This window comes from Panicum virgatum, chromosome 9K (genome assembly GCF_016808335.1).
Source record: "Panicum virgatum strain AP13 chromosome 9K, P.virgatum_v5, whole genome shotgun sequence".
Classification (NCBI taxonomy): domain Eukaryota; kingdom Viridiplantae; phylum Streptophyta; class Magnoliopsida; order Poales; family Poaceae; genus Panicum; species Panicum virgatum.
The window spans coordinates 67345808-67371649 of record NC_053144.1 but is presented as its reverse complement, the minus strand read 5'-3'; the positions used below and the strand labels follow the sequence as shown (position 1 = coordinate 67371649).

The 25842-nt window shown below is 48.3% G+C and overlaps 1 protein-coding gene across 1 annotated transcript; it reads right to left on the bottom strand.

The window, feature by feature from the left end:
- Positions 1 to 12044: 12044 nt before the first annotated feature.
- Positions 12045 to 14518, bottom strand: LOC120647299. Its single transcript, XM_039924030.1, has 3 exons — positions 14260 to 14518; positions 14020 to 14131; positions 12045 to 13907 (listed from the first exon to the last, which is right to left on the bottom strand). The coding sequence occupies exons 1-3, from the start codon at positions 14422 to 14424 to the stop codon at positions 12361 to 12363; spliced, it is 1824 nt and encodes a 607-aa protein (XP_039779964.1). The 5' UTR covers positions 14425 to 14518; the 3' UTR covers positions 12045 to 12360.
- Between the last annotated feature and the right edge of the window lie 11324 nt (positions 14519 to 25842).

Genomic DNA, 25842 nt, shown 5'->3' with positions numbered 1-25842 from the left:
CCGTATTGGTTAGGTCTACCTTGCAAGATTAAATCGAATCGATTCGCCGTGTCTCGCGGTTATGATGGCCTTGATCTCATGGTCACATCATAGAAAGGAAAAAAATGGAATAGAAAGGAGATAAGATGCAATGAGGGCTGTGATATTAAATTATGATTGCTCACCTTGAGTGTTGTAGAGTTGCAAATCATAGATGAATAGTAAATTTATTGTTATAAATAGGAGCAAAAAAATTGGAAGACAAGGACTCACTTTTAGCGTTTTTCTGCAAAACCAACCACCAGCCGAAAAGTCGTGCATGTCTAGTTATGTGGGCTAAGTTATACCCACTGGTCGGGTAAGTCTTGCTGAGTGTTAGATGCTCAGAGTTTGTTGCCACACATATTTGTTACAGGACACCCGGACGTCGATTTCTGCCCCTGCTGCGTCAAATTTATCTGCAGAGATGCAGAGGGGTGGGAAGTGGTGGAGAGAGACCCTTAGATTAGGGATTTGGCGGGTTGCACACTTGAGGGCAAGGTGTGCAGCCCTCAGTTTTGTTTCGACCGGTCAGACCGGTCAGTGGACCGGTCTGACCGGTGGTTGCTTAGGCCAGGTAGCACCGGTCTGACCGGTGAGATGTACCGGTCTGACCGGTGGTGTTAGAACTGAACCAGCGAAGTAATGTAGTTGTATGTTTTCTTTTCCATTTGAGCTCGGCTACGCTATGTAAAATTTGTAAATTATGTAATTTATGTAAATTACGTGAGCTTGTGTTTGAACTAAATTTGTAAAACTCTCGTTATTGGTTGTCATCCTTGTATATTTTCAAGTATTTTATCGTGCTTGTACCATCTGCGCCCGCCTTCGCGTGGGACTTCCGGTGTTATTTCGATCGGACCGTGGGTTGAGAAAGGATCGCCAAATTAAGTCATTAAGTTAATGCGCCCGATGTGTTCAAATGACGGTCATTACGCTTAATTTGGAGTTTTAGTTTGGCGGTTCCGTCACAACTGGTATCAGAGCCGAATCGCACTGGGGGTGGTACGAGCATGACTAATTTTGAGGGGTTTTTTATGACTTAAAAATGAATTTCAACTTAAGATAAAATGTTAATTAGTAGTGTGGGCGGGATTATTTGTAATAGCCTTGTATATGGTTAATGTTAGGGTTGTGGCTAGATTGTTGGTTTTGGAGATGAGAGGATTATCGTAGGACGATCATGCATTGTGCATCATGCCATTCATTGATTTAAAAAGATTCTTGCATTTTTGAGGGGGGAAACGGTGTGAAACATCACGAGTGTAACCGGATACTCCGGACATAGGTCCGGATAGTCCGGGTGGGGTGTCCGGATATTCCGGATGAGAATCCGGATAGTCCGAATTTGGTTGCAAAAATTTCTGGCTTTTTTATTTAATTTATGCTTCCTGCATTCTTCCATGGTTGATTGTTTTGTAATCAAAATCATGGGACTAATCTAATCATGGTTGAATACAGAATGGCTGGACCACCGAACCCTCCTGATTTGGCCCAGGCCATTGCGGCCATGCCCACCGGACGCGATGAGCAGACGGCACTCGTCCGGGAGATTGTGGAGCAGGGCAGGGCACAGTGGCACGAACATCACCACCAGCCCCCTGCTCCTGGATATCCGGAGTTTCTGGCTACTCAGCCATCGCTCTTCCATAAGGCGGATGAACCATTGGAGGCGGATAGCTGGCTTCGGACTATTGAGTCCAAGTTTACCCTGCACCCATATAACGATGGGGATAAAGCAGGATTGGCAGCCCAGCAGTTGAGGGGCCCCGCGCGCACATGGTGGGAGAATTACGTGGCCATGTTCCCGGCGGACACTCGGTTCACCTGGGCCCAGTTTAAAGAAGCATTTAGGGCACATCACATCCCAGCAGGGGTGATCAGAAGAAAACTCACAGAGTTCTTGGCCCTGAAGTAGGGCCATAACAGTGTGCTACAGTATTCCCAGGCTTTCAACACCCTATCACAATATGCCGGGTACTATGTGGACACCGATGAGAAGAAGCAGGCCTGCTTCAGGCAGGGGCTTAGCAGCAAGCTCTAGGATCGCTTGGCGATGGTCAAGTTTGGCAGCTTTAGTGAGCTAGTCAATGGGGCTATCATACAGGAGGACGCCCACCTGGCTCATAAGGCAGAGAAAAAGAGAAAAGCACCGGCAGCAGGATCTTCGAGCAGCGCCCCGCAGCGGTTTCGCCTTGTCCAGTCAGGCCCACAGAGAGCCCCCTTTCAACACCAGCCACAGCAGCAGTGGGTGTATCGGCCACCCCAGTACACACAGCCTCAGGGGACAGTCAGGCCTCCCTTTCCTCAGCAGAGCGAGCAGAAGGTCTGGGTGCAGCAGCCGGGGGTACGCCCCAATTTGTTTCCGTGTTACAACTATGGGCAGCCGGGCACTTTGCACAGAACTGCCCGATGCCACCAAAGCAGGGCCAGCAGTCCGGTCAGCAGAGCCAGAAGCAGCACGTGGCTCATTTCAAGCCGGGGCAAGTGCACTACACCACCCTCGAGGGTATTCCTGAGGGAGCTCCAGTGATGGCGGGTACATTCTCAGTAAACAATCAACCCATTACAGTATTATTTGATTCAGGGGCATCCCATACTTTTATTAGCAAAGAATGTGCGGTTAGATTGGGGCTGAAGATTGAGAGCATGCCCAAACCGTATCATATTCACTCACCTGGGGGAAAGTTGATCACTAATCAGTTTGTCAAGCAAGTACCCTTGCATTTGCATGGAAATTTTTTTCCTACGGACCTGATAATGTTACCAACACAAAGGATAGATATTATATTGGGCATGAATTGGATGGAGGGTTAGGGAGTTATTCTGGACACGACCTCACAATCTGTGCACATCAAATCTTCTATTCATGGTAGTATGACCTTGAACTTGAGGGATCACATATCAGTGACTCCTACGGTGAATTAGGTTGAGGGCAAGACTTTGGCTAACATACCGGTGGTATGTGAATACCCGGATGTTTTTTCCGGATGATTTGTCTGGCATGCCACTGGATCGAAATGTGGAGTTTGCCATTGAGTTGCAACCGGGCACGGCACCCATCTCTAGAAGACCCTATCGTATGCCACCCAATGAGCTAGCCGAGCTAAAGAAACAATTGCAAGAGTTGCTTGATAAGGGGTATATCCGTCCTAGCATTTTACCTTGGGGCTGTCCAGCACTCTTTGTTAAAAAGAAAGATCAAAGCCTCAGGTTGTGTGTGGACTACAGACTTTTGAATGCTGTCACAATCAAGAATAAATACACACTCCCCCGAATCGACATTCTGTTTGATCAGCTATTCGGGGGTTGGGTATTTTCAAAAATTGATCTCCGCTCTGGTTATCATTAGATAAAAATTAGAGCTGAAGATATTCCCAAGACGGACTTCTCCACTAGATTTGGGCTGTATGAATATCTAGTCATGTCTTTTGGGCTAACAAATGACCCTGCTCACTTCATGTACCTCATGAACTCGGTATTCATGCCTGAGCTGGATAAGTTTGTCGTGGTTTTCATTGACGACATCCTTATATATTCCAAGAATGAAGAAGAATATGTTGAACACCTTCGCATTGTTCTCCAGCGTCTCAGAGAGTACAAGTTATATGCTAAATTCAGTAAATGTGATTTCTGGCTCAAGGAAGTCCAGTTTTTGGGCCATATTATCTCTGAGGCGGGTATTTCTGTGGACCCAGCAAGATTCAAGATGTATTGAATTGGAAGACTCCGGAGTCTGTTTCAGAGATCCAGAGTTTCCTTGGGTTAGCAGGTTATTATCGCCGATTTGTACCGGACTTTTCAAAAATTGCTAGACCCATGACTGAATTACTCAAGAAAGGGGTGAGATTTAATTGGGATGACAAATGTGAGCAGGCTTTTCAGACCCTGAGAAAGCTTCTGACGTCTGCCCCTGTCCTGGCTCAGCCGGATATTACTCGACCATTTAATGTATATTGTGATGCATCAGGTACGAGTCCCCACTGTGTCCTCACCCCTGTTTAATCCAGCCGGCTATTATTCGGCCCTTGATATGTATTAAATGTAACAGGTACGGGCCTCGGTTGTGTACTCATGCAAGACCAGAGGGTAATTGCTTATGCTTCCAGAGCCCTCAGGCGCCATGAGGAGAATTATGCCACGCATGATCTGGAATTGGCAGCAATGGTGCATGCATTAAAAATCTGGCGCCATTATCTTCTGGGCAACTCTGTTCATATATACTCAAACCATAAGAGTCTCAAGTATATCTTCACCCAGAGCGAGCTAAATTTGCGCCAGAGGCAATGGTTGGAGTTAATAAAGGATTATGACCTAGAGATTCATTATCACCCAGGAAAGGCTAATGTCGTTGCTGATGCGTTGAGCCATATGGCAAAGTGCAACTGCACCTCAGCAACACCCATGCATGCAACCCTATGTCAAGAAATGGAAAAATTGAATCTGGCCATTGTGGCTGAGGGTACACTCACCAACGTTACCCTTACTCCAACACTTCGGGATCAAATTATTGCTGCTTAGAAAAATGATGCGGGCATGGGCAAGATCAGACATAGGCTTAGTGAGAATGATCCTCAGGTTCAATGTTTTCATCAAGATAGTGAGGGAGTTCTTTGGTTCAAAAATCGATTGGTGGTACCTAAAGAATTGAAACTTCGAAAGCAAATTCTCGATGAGGCTCACCTCTCTAGGTATTCTACCCACCCAGGCAGTAACAAAATGTACCAAGATCTGAAACAACGGTTTTGGTGGACCAGGATGAAGCGGGAAATTGCAAGGTATGTGTCAGAATGTGACATTTGTCGGAGGGTTAAAGCAAGCCATTTGAAGCCCGCCGGTATGCTTCAACCTCTGAATATTCCATCAGGAAAATGGGAGGATGTCAGTATGGATTTTATTGTCGGACTACCCAACACCTCTAAAGGGTATGATTCTATTTGGGTAATAGTTGATCGATTTACAAAGGTAGCTCATTTTCTTCCGGTCAAGACCTCCTATACGGCAAGGTAGTATGCCCAGCTATACCTGGACCGTATTGTGAGTCTTCATGGGATTCCTAAAACCATTATTTCAGATCGTGGTGCACAATTCATTGCACGGTTTTGGGAACAATTCCATGCCGCTTTGGACACACGATTGATCCGCAGTTCAGCTTATCATCCTCAGACCGATAGTCAAACTGAGAGAGTTAATCAAATTCTGGAAGATATGCTGCGGGCCTGTGTACTTTCATATAGTAAGAAATGGGATGAGTGTCTGCCGCTCGCTGAATTTTCTTACAATAATAGCTATCAAGAAAGTATCAAACTGCGGAGATGCAGAACTCCACTAAATTGGTCAGAAGCTAGTGAGCGGAATTTCTTTGGGCCCGATTTGGTTGGCGAAGCAGAAGACCAGGTCCGCCTTATACAGGCAAATTTGAAAACTGCCCAGGCCCGCCAAAAGAGCTATGCAGATAAGAGGCGCTGGCCTCTGATTTTTGAAGTTGGTGATCATGTTTACCTTCGGGTGTCTCTAATGAAGGGTGTGCAGTGGTTTGGCATGAGAGGCAAATTAGCACCCCATTATGTTGGGCCTTTTCCTACCACTGAGCGTTGTGGGCCGGTGGCATATCGTGTGGAACTTCCCCCGCATTTGTCGGCGGTCCACAATATCTTTCTTGTGTCCCAGCTCAGAAAATGTCTTCGAGTTCCAACTGATGTTGTTGAGATGGAGAAGTTACAGTTGGGGCCGGATCTCGTCTATCCAGAGCACCCGGTCAAAATTGTTGACTTCAAGACTCGAGTTACTCGAAATCAAACTAGCAAATTCTATAAGGTGCAATGGACCAACCACTCCGAGCGAGAAGCCACATGGGAAACTGAGGAGTTTCTTAAATCTAAATATCTGGAATTGTTACAAGCCTACCAAGGTACCTAATTTCCTACCTACCTCTCAATTTAACTTCTCCATTAAATCTAGGGACGAGATTTCTTTTAGGGAGAGGGATTGTAACACCTCAGGTGTTAATCACTGATAATTAGGATTAAGCACAGCCATTAGTTACAAACCCATACGACCAAACTTCACAAAACCAAAGTTTTTGGTCTCAGCTCAGCTGGACCGGTCTGACCGGTCGGGGCAACCAGTCTGGCCGGTTGAACTGAGTTCAACTAGTTGGGCCCACAACATTTATATCACTCACTCTCTCTTTCTCATCAGTTCACCCACCTCCCTCAGCTCCCTCACGCTCCCACCCCGAGCTCTCCCTCTCTCCAAGCCCAAATCCACCAATCCACCCTTTCCACTTGATTCCAAGTCCATGGAAGGATCAAATCGGCGTGGTCGATCACCCTTCCCACGATTTCCTCCCTGGGGTGGCCGGGATTCAAGTTCTTGTGCACAAAGGAGCTCACTCAAGGTATGACGCTTGTGTCGGCTGATCTCTTTTCCTAGGAGGTTTTAGGAGATTTCCTCTGGTAAAAAACATCCAAATGTATCCCTGAACTAGTACCTAGAAGGGTTTTAGAATTTGTGGGCGATTTTTGCCGCGCCAAGGATTCTAGGTTTTGATCTGGGCAGGACCGGTCTGACCGGTTACTCGCGAGATATAAGATATATTTATATTCCAGTACATGAGTTATTGAATTTGATATGGAAATTGAGACCGGACGGGGAAATGATGAGGATGTTTAGGGATGGCAGCAGGACAGGGTTTCTGGGTGCCTTAGCCCCGTCTGTGTCGATTAAGGACCGGTCGTTGTCGACAGTGCTGATCGGGGATTGAACTATACTAACCGCATGCTGGGAGTAGGAGGTAGTCGAAACCGGTAAGCCTAGTACTGCCTCGCTTCAAAAGTACAGAACTGCATCACCACCCCTTAGGGCGAGTCAAGTAGTCGCGGAGAAACGGGATGCATATGTTTACTTTTGGTGGTCTCACGTTGAGCTCGGCTGACTATATGAAGGTGGGGTGGTTCTGTAGTTCGAGGCGGGGAGGGGAAGAGTTGGTGTGTGTGGTCCGACGGGGCATACGCGTGCCGTGTTGGTTAGGTCTACCTTGTAAGGTTAAATCGAATCGATTCGCCGTGTCTCGCGGTTATGAGGGCATTGATCTCTTGGTCACATCGTAGAAAGGAAAAAAATGGAATAGAAAGGAGATAAGATGCAATGAGGGCTGTGATATTAAATTATGATTGCTCACCTTGAGTGTTGTAGAGTTGCAAATCATAGATGAATAGTAAATTTATTGTTATAAATAGGAGCAAAAAAAATTGGAAGACAAGGACTCACTTTTAGCGTTTTTCTGCAAAACCAACCACCAGCCGAAAAGTCGTGCATGTCTAGTTATGTGAGCTAAGTTATACCCACTGGTCGGGTAAGTCTTGCTGAGTGTTAGTTGCTCAGGGTTTGTTGCCACACATATTTGTTACGGGACACCCGGACGTCGATTTCTGCCCCTGCTGCGTCAAATTTATCTGCAGAGATGCAGAGGGGTGGGAAGTGGTGGATAGAGACCCTTAGATTAGGGATTTGGCGGGTTGCACACTTGAGGGCAAGGTGTGCAGCCCTCAGTTTTGTTTCGACCGGTCTGACCGGTGGTTGCTTAGGCCAGGTAGCACCGGTCTGACCGGTGAGATGTACCGGTCTGACCGTTGGTGTTAGAACTGAACCAGTGAAGTAATGTAGTTGTATGTTTTCTTTTCCATTTGAGCTCGGCTACGCTATGTAAAATTTGCAAATTATGTAATTTATGTAAATTACGTGAGCTTATCTTTGTACTAAATTTATAAAACTCTCGTTATCGGTTGTCATCCTTGTATATTTTCAAGTATTTTATCGTGCTTATACCATCTGCGCCCGCCTTCGCGTGGGACTTCCGGTGTTGTTTCGATCGGGTCGTGGGTTGAGAAAGAATCGCCAAATTAAGCCATTAAGTTAATGCGCCCGATGTGTTCAAATGACCGCCATTACGCTTAATTTGGAGTTTTAATTTAGCGGTTCTGTCACATTCACATACTAAAATTAATAGCGAATCTGAGTGAAATTTGTTGGAGATGCCTCATAATGACTATCATCTACTGTGTAGACCGCTATGCCTCGACTTATATATGGGCCCCACATTAGAAGAAATATATTAAAACTAGTTGGAGAGGATTTGACCTAGCAGTTCGAAACCGTTTTAAAGATTTAGATTGAAACTATTGTGTCGGTACCTCTGGACTAGGGTACCCCCTCTTGCTGTGTCAAGACTCGTAGTTATCCGTAACTACGCCCAAAGGAGCTGAGCAACCGGACCCCTGGGGTCCGACTCCATCTCACCGGACCAACGGTCTCGGACCCGCATCCCGCTCGGAGTCGGGTACGGTGTCGCCACGTATCCCGGAGAAGGGAGCACTCAGACAAAACAGCCGGGGGCCCCGGACCTCCCACGGGGTCCCGGACCCCATATACTATCCGGACCCCTCGGCAGGGAGGGAACAGACACCCCGCCTGGGGGGGTCCGGAGCCGCCACGTGTCCGCAGACGCAGATACGCGCGCGGCTGCCAAGCTTCCTCGGGAAGACTTGGCCACCTACCGCATTCAATGCGGGAGACGTTAAGAGCGCTCTGCCACAGCAGAACCCGAGGAGACTTTCGCCAGGCTGTACTGTTGACCGCGCGTTACTAAGGTACACTGTACAGCCGCTGGCGCCACTCACGCCACGCACGTCAGTCTGCTACACCAGTTAGACACGACAACTCGGCGACGGAGTATCATAACGCCTACACGGTAGACCCAACAGTCTACGCCGCAACCTACACTGCCTCAACGGACGCCTCGCCGATGAGACAGGAGAAGACCCCCCTCAGCCAGAGGGTCTACAGGACGATGAAGTGTATCCGGCAAGAGATTCCCCATCACTGTAGCACCACTACTGTCTAGTAAAATATACATCCTTGTTGGGCCCACCTGTCGGGGTCCGACGCCTGTGTACGCGTCCTCCTTACTCTATAAAAGGGAGACGCCCGTTAGAGGAAGGCTCAAGTCCAAAGGGAGACTTGGGGGCAGAGGATAGACTCATTCATAGTGCAATACACCCCGCAGTGGATGTAGGGTATTACGCTCCGGCGGCCCGAACCACTCTAAATCCGTGTGTTCTTGCGTTCTTGCCCCGAAGCTAGATCGGCCTAATAGCTTAGCACTTCCCCGAGTACTCCCCCTCGGGGAAAAGGCGGGTGCGTTTCGCCACCCGGCTGTGGGTACCCCCAAAAGCCCACGACATATTGGTTTGGTTTGCTTTGGAAGAAAGCAAGTAGTTTGAGTTTGTTTGGTTGAAATAGCAAGTGGGTGGAGTTGGTTTGGTTTCTAAAGAGTGTTAAAATAGTTTGGTGTGGTTTTGATTTGGTTTCCAAACCATTAGCAGGGTGATCTGCAACTCAACCACGGATCTGAGCAGAGCTCATCCCTGAGACCGAGAACAAACTGTGATATCAGAACAGTTTCACTGATGGACTTGTCATACAAGCGAATGTGGTAGACTAACTGCTCAAATAGGCCTCAACAGAATCAGTCTGCTTCACGGTAAGAAACTCCATGACTTTATCCTGATGAGTGGTCACCTCAAACTCAGTTAGGATAGCCCTCTGAAACTGACCTGATCCCAGGTCTGAGCGCCATAAGAATCCTTGTAAGTTTGGTACCAGCGAGCAGCTCGATCCAATAGATTCATTGTGGCTGCAGTAACCTTGAAAGCTTCAGGGATCTGGACAGCTGGAAATAAGCAGAGCACTTATCGAGCCAAATGCACACATCAGTACCATCGAACTTGGGAAAATCCATCTGGTGATCAGCACAAGGACTCCCGTCACCAGACACGGCAAGAGGGGGTGCAGGACTCAGAACAACCGATTCGGGTAGAAACGGCGATGGTGGAAAATCGCATTAGGTGGGTGGTACTGCGGAGGAGGTGGAGGTGGGAACTGAGGACGCATACCCATGAGCCCAGCGCCATCATGAGGGGGGATCACCAGCTTCGGAGGAGGCGGACGGTCACCTTGAGTGCTCGAGCAACCTGAATCTGCTCCTGCTGCACTTGACCCAGTGACGCCATGGACAGATCTACCTTGGCTTGAATCTGGTCAATACGGACCACTTGATCCAAGAACTTGTGATCCAAATCCGGGAGGTGCTGCTTCACCTCCTTGAGGATCTCCATGTTCTCGGCCATCCATATGAGCTTTTCGTCGAACAGCTTGGGCAGGCGTTGCTCCATCTCCTTCATGACCACACAAACTTGGCGAGCAGGCGCCGTGGTGAATTCTCTGCTCCAAGCCCGAGAGCACCACAGATTGGAATTACGAAGAGGTCAAGCCCGCAAGGGACCTCCGACCAATTGGGAATTATGCCTCAAAAGCCGAGAGAATAAGCGAGAAATCCACCGATCGAGAACCTAAATCTAATGCCAAATGTAGTGTCCGAAGATCACCACGATAACTAGAAGCGGAAATCAGAAGCCCACGAAGAAGGGGGAGAAGTAGATCAGTATGCAGAAGAGAGGAACAAAATTGGTGGGAGGAATGTTTCATTCATTTCTTTTTTTGAAAAGATTTCATTCATTTCTTCGATGCCAAAAAAAGACCGCCATCGCGGTACATATAGTGATGGCCTCGGCCAGCTTAACACGGTAATGGCCCTAGGCCCAAGACTACACACACAAGTGCTAGCTCACGAAAAGCACCCAGTTCAAGGATATGTGCTGAGCATGCAGCAAAAATGACTGAAGCGTCACAAAGGATCGGAGGCAAAAAAAAAAGGACCAAAATTCATTGGCCTCAGCTGCAGATTCAATAGCTTTTCAAAGTCTGATAGCATTGAAAAAAAAATAAAACAGAGCGGCTTTCTGACGTAAAAACCTTCCTCTTACGGTCTGAAGAAACAATTGAAGCAACGGCAGTGGTGTAGTCGTTACGCTAGTTGCTACTGTTCTCCAGTCATGAAAATAACTAGAGCCATCAGGATTTGAAGGCAAAAGCAAGCTATTTTAAACCAAACATCGCGACCTTAAAACACACTGGTTGTTTATTTTGCGGATGTTTAACAAAGAATTTGGGCCAATAAGCATCCCATCTAGTTATTTCAGCAACTCGCCATTGCTTAAAATCCATTGCCAAATAGTGAACAAGCAAGAGCAGATGCATCTTACAAGCAGGAAATGTCAATATCCAGTATCCAGATAGGCTTTTTCTGTGAATGAAAGATTTAAAACTTTTTTTCCCTGGGGAATGTACAGCTGCTCAAGGTGCTTATGCTAAGGCTCAAACCATAGTTTTTGCTTTTGCAATCTAACACAAGTAACTTATCTCTGTAAAAGCAAGATTGTCATTTAAACCATATAGGATGCTCCTGAATATTCCATTCATAACACTGCAATATTTATGTTTGAGAACGAGTTTTATTGTTTCCCTGTCAAGGAACAAATTTGCTAGCCTGATAGCGGTTCAGGTAGCAAGAGCCTAAAAGCAAATCCAAGTCAGCATGCATATCAGGTAAAATCCAGAGCACTACAGTCCAAAACTTAGTATCTTCTGCAATTTCTGAATTGACAATGTCACACAATCCACAATGCTTCATCTATTGGTAGGTTGAAATCAACCCAAGAAATATTTATGGTCCATGCATTCTTCTTGGAAAGCACAGAAGCAGCCACTTCAAAAATAAAAGGATGTGATATTTATTTTCACTGAGCTCGCAGTAAAAATGGACACATCACATTAGTCAAAGATTGAATAGCTCTAAGTTCGTCAGGCATCTAGAAGAAGTGATGGCTTATGATCTAACTTCATTTATATAAACCACATGGTACAAAGTTGCAAACAACATCACAGATTATTTAAATATATGAGATTGCATCTCTGAGTACAAAGATGATAAGACGAATGTAACAGAATTCATTTATATACATATGACTAGTTGAGCGATCAAAATAGACTAACCTTATACTGTACTTTGGTGTAAACATGTTAACCCAACTACCCAAGTAAATAAATAAGCATGGAATACTATATGCTGAAACAAAATCATAAAAATAAAAAATAGCTTCTCATTTACAGCTCTAGGTCTCAGATTCGATACAGCGCTGGTCGTAAGTCGTAACCAGCGGCAATATTATCAACTAGCTTCCGCAAATGTACACAGATATTTTGAGATACTCAAGTTTCTAAGCTAAAGATTTTAACATTTTCCTCAACAAAGAAACGAACAATCCCACTGTAAGTTGTCAGACCAGTTGCGAGAAGATCCCCTAGCAAATGAATAAAAACATCTACAGTAGCAAGCACAGACTTCACTACTATCCTAATTCTGTAGTATCAAACAAGCTTTTACCTCTGTGGTTTGCACCTCCTCCTGTGCCGAGTGAAGTCTGAAACAAACTTAAATATTTTGTTGCACCCAGGCATCGTGCATTTATAAGGCTTCACCCCAGCATGGACCTTGAAATGCTCAGCCCGATCCCATGACCACTTGAAAGCCATACCACAACCATCCCATGGGCACTTGTAAGGCATATCATCATTGTGAACACTCTGATGGCGTCTCAGGTACCTGTGGGATCTGAAATGTCTGCTACATGACTTGACCGTGCACATGTTCTTCTTGTGAACAGAAAGCTCAGCTTTTGTCTTGAATGTCATCTGGCAATAATCAATATTACATTCAAATCTATTTCTCTTCGTCTTTTTAACCTTGCTTGCAGCTGAATTATCCATAAGTTCTTTCTTTATGTCAGCAAGTTTAACATCCACAGATCCAGCTGTTGACAAGACACCCTCACAACGACCAGTTCTCCCCAGTGTCTCTTCCTCGCATATAACACCATCTTCCAATTCAATATTTTCCGTCTTTACCTCCAGCAGCTCCAGCTTCCTCTTACCTCTCCGCCTAGCATAACAAATAACATCAGATCTCCCTGAAGTACCAATGCTTCGAGCCACTATGTCATATGCACATGAAACACTGGGTTTAACAAATCCATCATTCAGCAGTCCTCCCTCAACAGTTGGGCCTTTGGCTCCAACAGGACCATTGCTTGTGGAATTCACAAAACTGTGAACTTTTGCAGCATCACATCCAGAAGGTTGCATTGCGCTTGCAACAGTCTCTCCAGCATTTCGAAGCTGCACGTTGCCTATGTTTGGATTGCAACTAGGCAGCTGTGGCTTATCTAAAGTAGCAGTATCATCTACATTTGAAGAAACTCTGCCAGAATCTTCCGGTTCTGCAGCAGCTTTGCTAGCAACATAATCCTCCCCTACAGATTCCAGTTTAGTAGTTTCTTGCATGAAAGAAGCTACCCCTGTAACTTTTGGTCTATCAGCACCTTCAGTACTTAGGGAACCTGTCCTGAGCATGGTGGTCGCAACTCCTGGATCGTTAACAGCTTTGCCCGATGAAGTTCTCCTTATAACTTCAAGTATGATGCCAGATTTATTCATACGAGAAGGCACCCCTGTAACTTCAGCCGCAACGCTTGTAACCTCCGGCACAGTGGCAACTTTACTCTCAGGAGAAACTTTCTCTGTGACTTCTGGATCATGAGCCGCTTCATTAGCAAGCGGTGCATCCTCCAAAACTTCTAATCCAGTGGTTGATCCGTTCAAGAGAGAATCCCCCCCTGTAACCTCTGGCTTGGTGGCATCGTTCACAAGAGAAAATCTACAGTTAACTTCCTGCCCAATAGCAGCAGCATCAACAATGAAATTTCCAGGCTTGGCAGCAGGCTCAGCATCAGCTTCATTAACAAGAGTAGCTCCTCCTGCAACTTCTGGTTTTACTACAGCTTCACTAACCCCAGAAGCTGCCCTCGGAGCCTGCAGCTCCACAGAAGTTTTATTTACATTGAATCCATGATCAGCCTTGCATTTCTTAACTGAAACCGTTCACAGAACACCAAAAAGAACACAAATTTGTTACATTAGCATTTGCCACAGTGCTAACCCCGCAAACACAAATGATACTTCGAACGGAAATACAGAGCGAACCTTCCGGAGCAGGCGGTTGTTGAGCTTGGCGGACGCGCTCATCGCCCCCGACATCGGATTCCGGCACCCGACTGGCAATGTGCCCTTTGTGCTTGATGGCGTCCGAGCCCTCCTGCGATTCCACCAGACACCCCCACTGTTACAGCCCCCGCACGAAAGCAAAACTACCCCCCTTCACTGCGACGCGGCCGACTAATGCAGCGATAGGAGAAGGGGGAGAAGAGCAGGGGATCGCTTTACCTGCGGTGCCGGGCGGCTGAGCTCGCAGAAGGCGCAGCAGTCTTCGGCGGCGGCGTGGAGCCAGGACGCCGCGGGCGGGGGCGGGGGCGAGGAGGGGGCGGCGTTGGCGGTGGGGGAGAGGGAGGGGGAGGAGAGGAGGCGCGCGGCGTAGCGGCGGATGCGCATGGCGCTGGCCGGCCGCGCCGCCGGGGAGGGCGGAGACGGTGGTCGGTGGTGGCGCGGTGGGGTAGGGGGGCAGGCGCACGCGGACGCGGTGCGGGAGGGGTTGGGGAATTTCGGCCGGAAGCTCTCGCCTCCTGGCCCCTGGCGTGGCTCCTCGGAGAGAACTACCGAAACCTGGCGCGGCTTTGCCGCGCTTGTAGCTTAGCCAGTGTTAAGCATCATAGTACTATTTCACATTTTGGATGTGACTTGAGTTCTTTTTTGAAGTTTAAACAGAGCTATGCACATTGGACATATTTGTAATAATATTATATTTATGTGATTCATGGATTTTAAGTGTTTGAAAATAGTACATGATACATATTACATATTTAATACAAAATTTTGGATCATCTATACTATAAAAGTTGAAACAATTGAAATCATTTCTCACCAAGATTAGGCCCACCGTACCCCTCACGGATGTCCCACTTGTCAGGCCAAAGGTTTGACGAAAAAGGGTGTAGACCCACGAAATTGATAGAAGAAAAATATTTTCACCAAAATCCTAATATTTTTTACACCAAACATTCATCTACCCACATTTTGTACCCGCATATTACTTTTCTTTATCACACACTCTACTTTCCTTTTCATGCACTCACCCATAATTCGTATCGTTATTTATTTTGAAAGGATAACAATTGACATCATTTTCTTATAGAAGGAAAAGAAAGACGTGTATTATTTTTGGAATAAAAAAATATTATTGCTCGATGGAAAGAAAATTAAATACGCGTACATCTCCGCTAGTATAAATTAGTACATGATACATATTACATATTTAATACAAAATTGTGGATCATATAAATTAATAGTAATTTCTTTGTCAGTTTGCACACAACGATAAATGGTCTCTCTGGCTGGCGTACTCGGGCTTTTCTGCCGTGTGCTTTCTCTCGATGGAGTGCTTTGCGACTAGCAGGGCAGCTCCCGTGCTGGCTGGCGGCGGGTCCGCTCCTGTGGCCGCGTGGCGGCCAGCGACCGGCGGGGTCACCGCCGGAAAGGGGGCCCACGCCCGCGGGGTGCTTCGCGTGTCATGAACCTGCGTCCGCGGCTTGCAGGGACCGGCGGTGCGGCAGCCTGCGCCCGCGGTCTTCAGGGCCGTCGCCCTCGCGACATGTGGGGCTGGCGACGCGGCGTTCGACTAACCGGCCAGATTCGGTGAGCGGCGGCGGCGTCCGCCAGCACCCGGCGGCCTTGCGCCGCGATGAAGTCGTCGCCATTCTAGTTGGAATGGATACATATTGATGCTAATTGCAGGATGCGCTCGTAGGCTTACCTATTATAGGAACCTGGAAGCACTCTAGGAGACAAAAGTTTTGGATCTCGCTAACAAACCGGTGGAGAGGGTGAGAACCAGATTGGATTGAGCTTTTTGACGATGGGAAAATCTGTGATACAGTTGTGTTCTTATGGATGGGATTCAAAATTAAGAGGAAGGAGAGAGATATGGAGAGACACAGGATGCACGCTAGCCGCGGCGCCAGAGCGACGAGGGACCACGAGAGCTTGAGACACTTCCCGAGATTGCTTTCCAACCGTCAGATGAAGATCGCGCAGGTGAGGAATATGGGCGACGTGGCTAAACAAGCGGTCGAATTTGGCCCAATTGCAGGGTCAAGTTTCGTCTTTTAAAGATTTTCTGGTGGCGAGGGAATGGTGCCGGCTGCTGTGGCTTTCGCTCGCTCGCTCCCCTTTTGGCCTGCGTTTTCCTTCGCTTCGGCTCCTTTAGGCTCTACTGCTCTAGCCTAGTGATTGTGTTCCAGAGTTCAGACAATCAGACTAGTGTTAGGGCTTTCCTTTCTAGTACTACTCTCCAAAAATGGCCCGGCGACATGTCTTCGTGAAACTGAAACAATGTTACGCAGATAGGCAGAATGACAGATTACATTATTATACGAATCAAAGTGACAGAATGGTTGAATGGGATTGACAGCAAGCATAAAACTCTATCATCAGTCTGACAGGAAAGTTTTTATTGCCCCTCTTGATGCAATTTGTCAAGCAGGGAGCACTACCGTTGATTCTTGAAGAAAGAGCAAGCATAAAACACAAATCTTGGGGCACGTGCTCTTTGTTAATCAGTATGACTCAGATGAAATAATTTGTTTTTGACAAGAAAATGGTGCTTTCTGTTACGGATGAATCTTCAGAGCTGCTTATTGGATTAGATTTTAGGCTATAACGTCGAAGGAGAAGGACAGGAACATAGTACGTTGTGCATGGCAAGCATTATATTTCAAACAACTACATTGAATCTTTTTTGGCGAGGCTGGGTGAGTTTGAGGAATATATTTGAGTCTCAGGAGACTTGTCGCCCACTTTAACTTTGGTTATTTGTGGCAGAGTCATTATGTCTCCTGTAAACTCTTTTCTTCTCTTTTTTAAATATACTTTATTCCGTAGGGACAATACCCCTCCTGTTTTTTTTAAGAAAAAGCATTTTGATGCTTAATATACATTTGCATATAACTCAAGGGTTGATCAACTACAAGACGCACCTCCTAATTTAGCCACATGGCAAAGTAGCATAGGGAAAGCGAAAATTTAACCTTGCCAGAAGCATTGTCCTGTTCAGAGCACATTTTTCACCTGGTAGCGCCAGTAGTATTATATTATCCCTCCCTATCACAAGAAAAACTGATTGGACATCATGAACTACAATTATAGGATTCAACACCAATCCCAAAAATTAGACTACTTCCATTCACGTTTTTTTGGCAGTGCGATGAGCAGAAGCGGAAATATCGGCTAGCTAAATGGAATATCCTGTGTCAACCAAAAGACCAAAGTGGACTAGGGATACAAAATTTAGAATTAAAGAACATAGCTTTACTCAGTAAATAGCTATATCGTCTGTTAACAACAGATGGTACTTGGCAGCAGATCATATGTAATAAATATCTAGGGACTAAACCTTTTGTGCAAGTCCAATGGAAGAGCGGAGATTCGCATTTCTGGGCAAGTCTAATGAAGGTGAAAAGAGATTTTCTAAGGTTCAGAAATTTTGTAATTAAAGATGGGTCACAAGTAAGATTCTGGGAGGATATTTGGCTTGGGAACAGCCCCCTTCGCGAACAATATCCTCAACTCTATAATATAGTCAGAAAAAAGTAGGATGCGGTAGATGAGGTACTGAGGACACCGAGTCCTAATCTATCCTGGCGTAGAGACCTAATAGGCAGCAAGTTGGTGATGTGGAATAACCTTGTCTCACGGCTTACAAATGTGGTGCTAACGCACGACCGGGATGAATTCACATGGAACCTAGACCAGTATGGTGTTTTTTCGGTGAAATCGTATTATCTGGGTCTAATAAACCAAATCCGAAATAATATGAATAAGAGACTTTGGAAACTGAAAACCCAGCTTAAGATAAAAAAAATTTCCTTTGGTTCCTCAAGCGAAGTGTCACACTAAATAAAGACAATCTAGCTAAAAGGAACTGGCAAGGAAATCAACATTGTTGTTTCTGTCATGAAAATGAAACAATACAACATTTGTTCTTTGATTGCCGAATGGCACGTTTAGCTTGGGCAACGGTTTATGCAGCTTGGGGTATCCCAAAATCACGCAGCTTCGCTAACATGTTTGGGAATTGGCTGAACGGATTAACAAAAAATCTTAAACAGCTAGTCCTTGTAGGTGCGGCGGCCTTGTGTTGGTCTGTCTGGCTCTGTAGAAATACTGTGATTTTTTATAACAAATTTTTTTCCTTTTTGCAGGTTATTTACTCGACTACTCACTGGCTCCGTATGTGGGCTATTCTTCAGCAGCCTACCTCACAGGATACGCTTGTAGCGGCGTCTCATTTCTTGGCTCAGGTGGTCAAGGTTTTTTTTTCCCAGACACATGGGTGGCGGTCTAGTCATAGGATTGGCAATCATTAATGTGTCGGCTTTGTTCATTTTTTCTGTAAAAGGCTGTGTGCTCTTATAGCAGAGGACGGGAAAATTTCAAGACGATGTATCATCTTGATGTATCCACTTGAAATTAATAAAATTTCCCTTTTCGAAAAAAACACCCATCCCAAAGCTAAACACAATATTCATCGAATTGCCTAGTTTATTATAGCAAGATCACAAAGAAGTTAAGTTTTGTCCTAAAATGACGAGTATCGAATAAACAGCCGCACCATATACATGCTAATTAAGGCAGTATAACAGGCAGGCATACTGAAAACCAAAATGATAAAATAGAAAATCATCAAAATCTTTGCTGGGTTGCACGCAGATCGATCGGCTGGAAGAGGGCTGCCATGCCCGGCATTATGTCCACATCAATGAGCAGCCTTATGAAACAATTCCACATCTGCTCTTAGGATGTTTTTTCCCTATCAGATTTGGTTCTTCATTCTCCATCGCTGCCTTGTGATGGCCACTTTGGAGATTGGAGCCATGCTTCCCCGTAGAGGAAAAAGTAAAGGCTTCAACTCCTTGACATGTCTCAATGGGTGTACATTTGGGAGAAGACGTCACAATGATAGCAGCAGGAAGGTCTCTCGAAGTTAACAGTCGAGTATGTCGTGTTTTCATGTCGTCGACCATAGCCCTCGTCACCTTAAATTTGGATCGCGTGAACTCGTGCTGTGCCAGTGCCACGACACTATCAGACTGACGTCGCTGTTGGCTGCAAGCCTGCAACACTCTGATCTGGATCATTTCAGATGTTTAGTTGTCATTTCAGAACTAGAGAACTGCACAAGTATATGCCATCCAGGGCACAGCTTTTGCTTGTGAAATGAAAGATATGCCATATTCTCTCTAAATAGTAATTGAGGAAGCTTACATAGAGTTTCACTATATTCAGAAAATCGAAAGGCTGTCGAACATCAGAGTTCAGAACAGTATGCAGATTAGTGAAAGTTGATATGAATGGCATCAGAATCTGTTTGCGTAATCAATGCAGTTGTTATTCACGCATGGTAAACCACCAAAATCTTTTCTGGATTGCAGATCGTTTGGCGCGAAGAGGGCTGCCAGCCTGGTACACCCGGCATAGGGTACACTATGCGATGAGGAGCCTGATGAAACAAGGGTGTGTTTTGTACTTTTCTTCAATCAGGTTTGGTTCTTCATTCTCCACGGTTACCTTGTGATGGCCACTTTTGGAGATTTGTGGAGCATACATCCTCAAAGAGGAAAAGGAAAGACTTCAACTCCTTGAACATCCCAATTGTCTTAGGGTGTACCTTTAAACATGCCTCAATCTGTGTATTTTGGGGTGGGAGGAGACGTCACAATGAATAGCAGGAAGGTCTCTCAGAGTTAACAGTCTAGTAGGCTGTAGATTTCATGTTGTGTCCCACAGCCATCCTCACCTTAAATTGGATCGCGTGGACTTATGCTGTGCCACGAGCCAATCAGACTGAAGTCACTGTTGGCTTCAAGCCTGCAAGTCTCTGATCTGGATCATTGCAGATGTTCAGTTGTGAATTCAGGGCAGCTTGAGCATATGAAATGAAAGCTATGTCAACTGTACTATAGTAATTGTGAGACAGGTAGACAGTGTACATAGAATTCCACTATGTGCAGAAAAAAATCAAAAGGCTGTTATGATTAGGTGCTACTATGCTATCAAATTGACACTTGAATTTTCTTTCTTCATATGCTGATTAACGCTAAAGCACAAATCTAAGATAACAAGTAGTTTCACGAGTTGAAGCTATCTGAAACACTCAGGTCTTCATCTGAACAGAATTTAGAATACGCAGCTGAGAGTAGGGAAAGTCCGGAAAGACGAATCTGCAGTCACCCGCTCTTGGTGAATGATGCAGTCACCGGCGTTGCATTGCCTGGCGCGGGAACCAGCGTCATCCTCATTGTTTAATTTCATGGAGATCGAACTCATGCGGCGGTTCAGTCCTCTTGCTTCCTGATGGCGATAATATCTCGGCGGGGGCAATAGAAGGCAACGTCTAGGTGGAGACGAAGACGAGCACGCAGTGCTTCTCGCCCACGAACACTGCGCGGCCGCCCGCCGCCGAGGCTCCTCCGCGGCACCAGCCTCTTCCCGGCGATGTCCACCTCCACTCCTCCAGCAGCTCCAGCAGTCAGGCAGAGCACGAGGGTGGGCAGGGAAGTGGAGTCGTCCAAACCGGCGCCGTCGATCAACTTTTCGATAAGGGCCCAAGCATCCCGCGGTACACCGCACAGAGGTGACTTGGGTTCCTTCATTTACCGTCTACCACGTTGAGAGGCGTGTTCCGGACTGCCCGGGAGAAGGCGGCGCCATCGCTCTACTTCAAGGATGAGAAGGAGGGCGCCCAAACCGTCGCGGCGCCGCGGTTCGGCGCGCCAGGCCGGACGCCGCGAGCATGGGCACCGCCGTCCGTGAGCTGCCGCGCGTGCTGGTGGAGCTTTTTTTTAGATTAAGGGAAATCCCGGTCTTAACATTCACAGGTGAATGTCTACCATCATAAAGAAACACATCTGACCAGAAGCTTACATGAGTGCTTAGACTCTAAACCTCCAATCCGAGAAATACAAAATACAAGAAAGGAAGAAATAAGAAAGAAAACAAAAGACTAAGCTTCGAATGTCTTCTACATTCTTCCTTCAACCTTGCTTTGGTCCTCACTTTGTAATAAAATTCTCGCATCAATTGTCTTTTTAGAAACTCTTGATGTAAGCATTATCAATAGTTCTATGCCTTCCGATCACTCATGGTGTCGCCCACAAAGACTCCAAGACGATGCCTCAACAGGAAAGTAACATTAAAATATTACCGCCATCCGAACCAGTGATCGGTTCTTTGGTTTTCACCTGGATCAGTTCTGTAGATTGAGGTTCTCGATCATGGTAATGCCTTCAACAAGGAAAATGATGCCCCAAGCAGCACCATCATCACCAGCATAAACTAGCCTTTCGCCCGAGAACCTGTGCACCACGAAACCAAGAAGCAATTCAATTCACGGCAACCCCCGGCAACACCACCAGAAAGGTCGTATAGCGCCCAGCAGGACCCCGAGGGGGTGACCATGGGAGGCAAACCCCACGGCAATGGGCACCGCAACGAAGAAGACTGTTCTCCACCTTGAACTCAGCCAAGGAGAAGACGCTCAACGTAGATGGAGCCACGGTCCGCCGCCGATGCCCAGCCGCAGGCTGCCGCCGATGCAGCCACGGTGGTGAAGCACCGCTGCACCGCCGGGCCACCCCGGGGAGGCACGTCGCAGGTCGCCGATGACCGAGCCCTACCACGAGGGGCCGCTCTGCCAGCCGCCGGGCCCCCCACCACGGGGAGCCACACCCACACCGTCGCCGCTGTAGCTGCCGACGCTGGCTATGCCGCCGCCGCAAGTGACGACTAGCCGCGGAGGAGAGGAAGAGACGGGAATGGAAGAGAGCAGACCAGCCGCGAAGTGATCCTTGCCGCCGGCCATCATCGTCTCCGGCCGTACTTCCGGCGTCAAACTCCAGCGGCGGCAGGACTGGGGGCTGCAGTTGGAGGAGCCCCCGGCGGCGTTGTTGGTGCCGCCGCCCGAGTCGCCGCAAGGACGACGCGGGGGCGAGATCCCGCGTGCTGGTGGAGCTACTCGGTCAGATGGTAGCGAACACGCAGTGCGTCTCGCCCACCAACACCGCGCGGCCGCCGAGGCTCCTCCGCGGCAGGCGGAACCAGCATCTTCCCGGCGATGTCCACCTCCAGCAGCTCCAGCAGTCAGGCAGAGCACGACTGCACGAGGGCGGGCGGGCAAGTGGAGTCGTCCAAACCGGCGCCGTCTGGATCAACTTTGGGATAGGGGCCCAAGGTGACTTGGGTTCCTTCCTCGGCGACGCGGCGGCGACGATGCTGGAGCGGAAGATGGAGGCGAACGACCTTCGTGGGCTTGTGGTAGAGGACGAGTAATCCGTCGGCGGCGCACAGGTTGCGGTGTGTACGCACTCCACGGGCAAGCCCACGATCAATCTCCAGTCTCCATGGCCGTCGTCGCTTCTTTCTTTCTGGAATCTCCCGCCTCCCGGACTCCGCCTTCATCGGTGATTCTTGGGGCAGAACAGATCAACAGAACGCGCGCGGGCGCGGCCCGTCGCGACTCGCGAGAGGAAGACGAAGAGGCTGCCTGCAGGCTACAGCTATACGCCAAGTTGATCTTGACCGCACAACTGCGATCCAACGGTTGTAAGAGGCCCAGGGGTGGACGGTATTTCATTTACCGTCCACCCTGGACGGTAAACGAAATACCGTCCGCCTCCTTTTCGGGCCGGCCGGCGCCATTGACGGCAGCCACGCCGTCCTGACCTCCACCGCCATATCTAACACATTGAGAGGCGTGTTCCGGACTGCGCGGAAGAATGCGGCGCCATCGCTCTGCCTCAAGGATGAGATGAGGGCGCCGCGGTTTCGGCGCGCCAGGCCGGACGCCGCGAGCTTGGGCACATCCGTCCGTGAGCTGCCGCTCGTGCTGGTGGAGCTACTCGGTCAGATGGTAGCGCGTCCAATGGCGGTGACTCGTGCTTCATCATAGAGATGGATTTTCTGCACGCGCTGCCGCGGCCGGACGGCTGGACTGCATGCTTCTGGGCATGTGGAGCTCTCGCCGCCGGATAGGCGGAAGAAGCGGATCGTGGGTGGCGGCCGGGCGGGCGTGAGTCCTGGACGGACAACCTAGACCTGGAAAGCGCTGGCGCCGCGGCACCGCACGGCCGCATGGGCGCCGCCGAGATCGCTGCTGTTTGCTCGCGAGCCCCGCACGGCGGCACGGCCTTTACTCCCCTGCACTATATGCTCAAGCTGCTGCGGAGGGCACGGCGACGGCGAGGGACGGCACATAGACACAGCAGCCGCATACAGGATACAGCGAGGGGGATCGGATGCGGCGAGCGCCGAGTACAGAACGCGCGCGGCCCGTCGCGAGAGGAAGACGAAGGGCACTGCCTGCAGGCTGCAGCTATACGCCAAGTTGATCTCGACCGCACAACTACGATCCAACGGTTGTGAGAGGCCCAGGGGTGGACGGTATTTCATTTACCGTCCACCCGGACGGTAAACGAAATACCGTCCGCCTCCTGTTCAGGCCCGGCCGGCGCCATTGACGGCAGCCACGCCGTCCTGACCTCCATCGCCATATCTACTGACCCTAACTCGGTGAGAAGCGTGTTCCTGACCTCCAAGGAGAAGGGGCTGCCATCTCTCTGCTTCAAGGATAAGAGGAGGGCGCCGAAACCGTCGCGGCGGCCGGCCTGGCGCCGCGAGCACGGGCACCGTCGTCCGTGAGCTGCTGCGCGTGCTGGTGGAGCTACTCGGTCAGATGGTAGCGCGTCCAATGGCTAAGGTGACTTGTGCTTCATCATAGAGATGGAATTTCTTGACTGCATGCTGCTGGACATGTGGAGCTCTCGCCGCCGGCCGGATAGGCGGAAGAAGCGGGTCGTGGGTGGCGGGGGTGAGTCCTGGACGGACAACCTAGACCTGGAAAGCGCTGGCGCCGCGGAACCGCACCGCACGGCAGCATGGGCGCCGCCGAGATCGCCGCTGTTTGCTCGCGATCCCCGCGCGGCCCTTGCTCCCCCGCACCAGATGCTCAAGCTGCCGCGGTGGGCACGGCGACGGCGAGGGACGACACAGAGACACAGCAGCCGCATACAGGATACAGCGAGGGGATCGGATGCGGCGAGCGCCGAGAAACCTGGCGCTTGGCAATCTAATCTGAATTGCTCTTGTTCATCCGGCTGGAGACGAAGGCGCCCGTGCTCCTGAGCTCGATCAAGTGCGCGGTAGCTGCTCACCTAGCGTGTTCTCTCTCTGTCGATCTCTCGTTAGTGACTAGTGAGGCTGCTAGGCAGGCACAAGCAGAACGTCAGGCGTACATGGCGAGCACAGAATTTCGTTTGGAATCACAAGATAAGCCAGAGTGCTAAGCTGCCGCACAAATCGTATCAAGGGCATGTGTAAACACACAAGTGTTTAGACGTGAGCATTTCAATAGAGGGAACATTGCTATACAATCAAACACTTACATAGAAGTTAATATCTCTAATGTAAGATAGTGTTTAGTTAAGGAAACGAGACTACCTTGTCAGCACACATTAAGCACACAGAGTAAATAAACTAATAAAGCATCTTATCCTCCTCATGCATATAGCGTGATGAAGAACACCTCCGACGTGTATGCCTAATAGTCGGAGCCTACGACGACAACAATGTTCTTGATGCAACGTCTGACGTCCCAGCTCGAAAGGCAACATTTTCTTCGAAGGGAACAGGATACTGAAAGCAATCGGGTATAGAGTGTGCAAGATTAGTGAGGCCCATGCCCATTGTAACATCTCCAGGTGGAATTCATCAGAGATACAAAATTGCTCAAATCTGAATGTTGATGATGATTGCACCAACATGGTTCATCATTAGAATTTAGCATGTAGATACTGAACCAGGATGAGAAGATTAGAATTTAGCATGTACAAACTGTACCAGGATCAGAAACAGGAGTTGCTGGACAGAGATGTAAGTCAGATCAAAATATTTAGAGCATCCGGTTATTTCTGAATGCAAATGGAGATGACGGAGAACACGATAAAGTGCAGTGAAGATTTTTTTTTTGATGGTCGACGGGGGAAAGGCTCCCCACCTGATATTTCATTGATTTCGGCTCTCAACTAGCCAGATATAGCAGCAGATAGTGGTTTCGGGGGGTACAAAAAATAAACAGAGTTTATTACATTGGAGATAGACGTGAACACTAGATCTCAACTATTGTTGTGTCAGTTCTTGGCATTCTCCATGCCCACACCCGTGCTTCTTCCTGGCAATTGCGTAGTAAAGATTACAGCGACGGTTCTGCTACGTCAAAAACCACCCGATTCCTGTGCTTCCATATGTTCCAACAGCACAGAAAGATGAAGACTGAAAAATGTGTTTCTGGTATTGCATTTGGCCGTTGCAGCGCGCCCAGGTTGTTGACAGTGGTGCTGCTGTTCCTTTCGATGCCCACGTGTTGCCACAAGCTTGCCGCCATGGGGCAAGTGAAGATGAGGTGGTCAGTGGACTCGTCGCAGTTGTGACACAAGGCGCAGGTAGCATCTGTGATGATAGATTTCTTGAGCAGGTTGCTGCGGCTCTGAATCCGATTTTGGACTAGCAACCATATGAAGAATTTGACTCTTGGCGGTGCACAGTTGCTCCAAACCATCTTGGCAAAGTCGCTCGGCGGGGCAGTTGCCGCCATCAGCGCTTTGTACAGCAAGGACGTTTGAAACTTGCCTTCTGTTCCCTGGAAAATGCAGTTTCTCATGTCTCCTCCATCCGTCAGGTGAGTGTGGGCGATCAGCGCTGATAGTTCGGCTTTCTCCTGTACTGCGGCTCGTGTTTGGCGGCGTTGTATGTGGTGATCAATCCCAGTACTTAGGATGTCGCTGATGGTGGCATGTGGCGAGG

Coding starts and splice junctions, on each gene's coding strand:
- LOC120647299 (XM_039924030.1), bottom strand. CDS start 14,424: ATGCGCATCCGCCGCTACGCCGCGCGCCTCCTCTCCTCCCCCTCCCTC. Junction 14,132..14,259: donor TCAGCCGCCCGGCACCGCAG/GTAAAGCGATCC, acceptor GTGGAATCGCAG/GAGGGCTCGGACGCCATCAA. Junction 13,908..14,019: donor ACAACCGCCTGCTCCGGAAG/GTTCGCTCTGTA, acceptor GAACGGTTTCAG/TTAAGAAATGCAAGGCTGAT.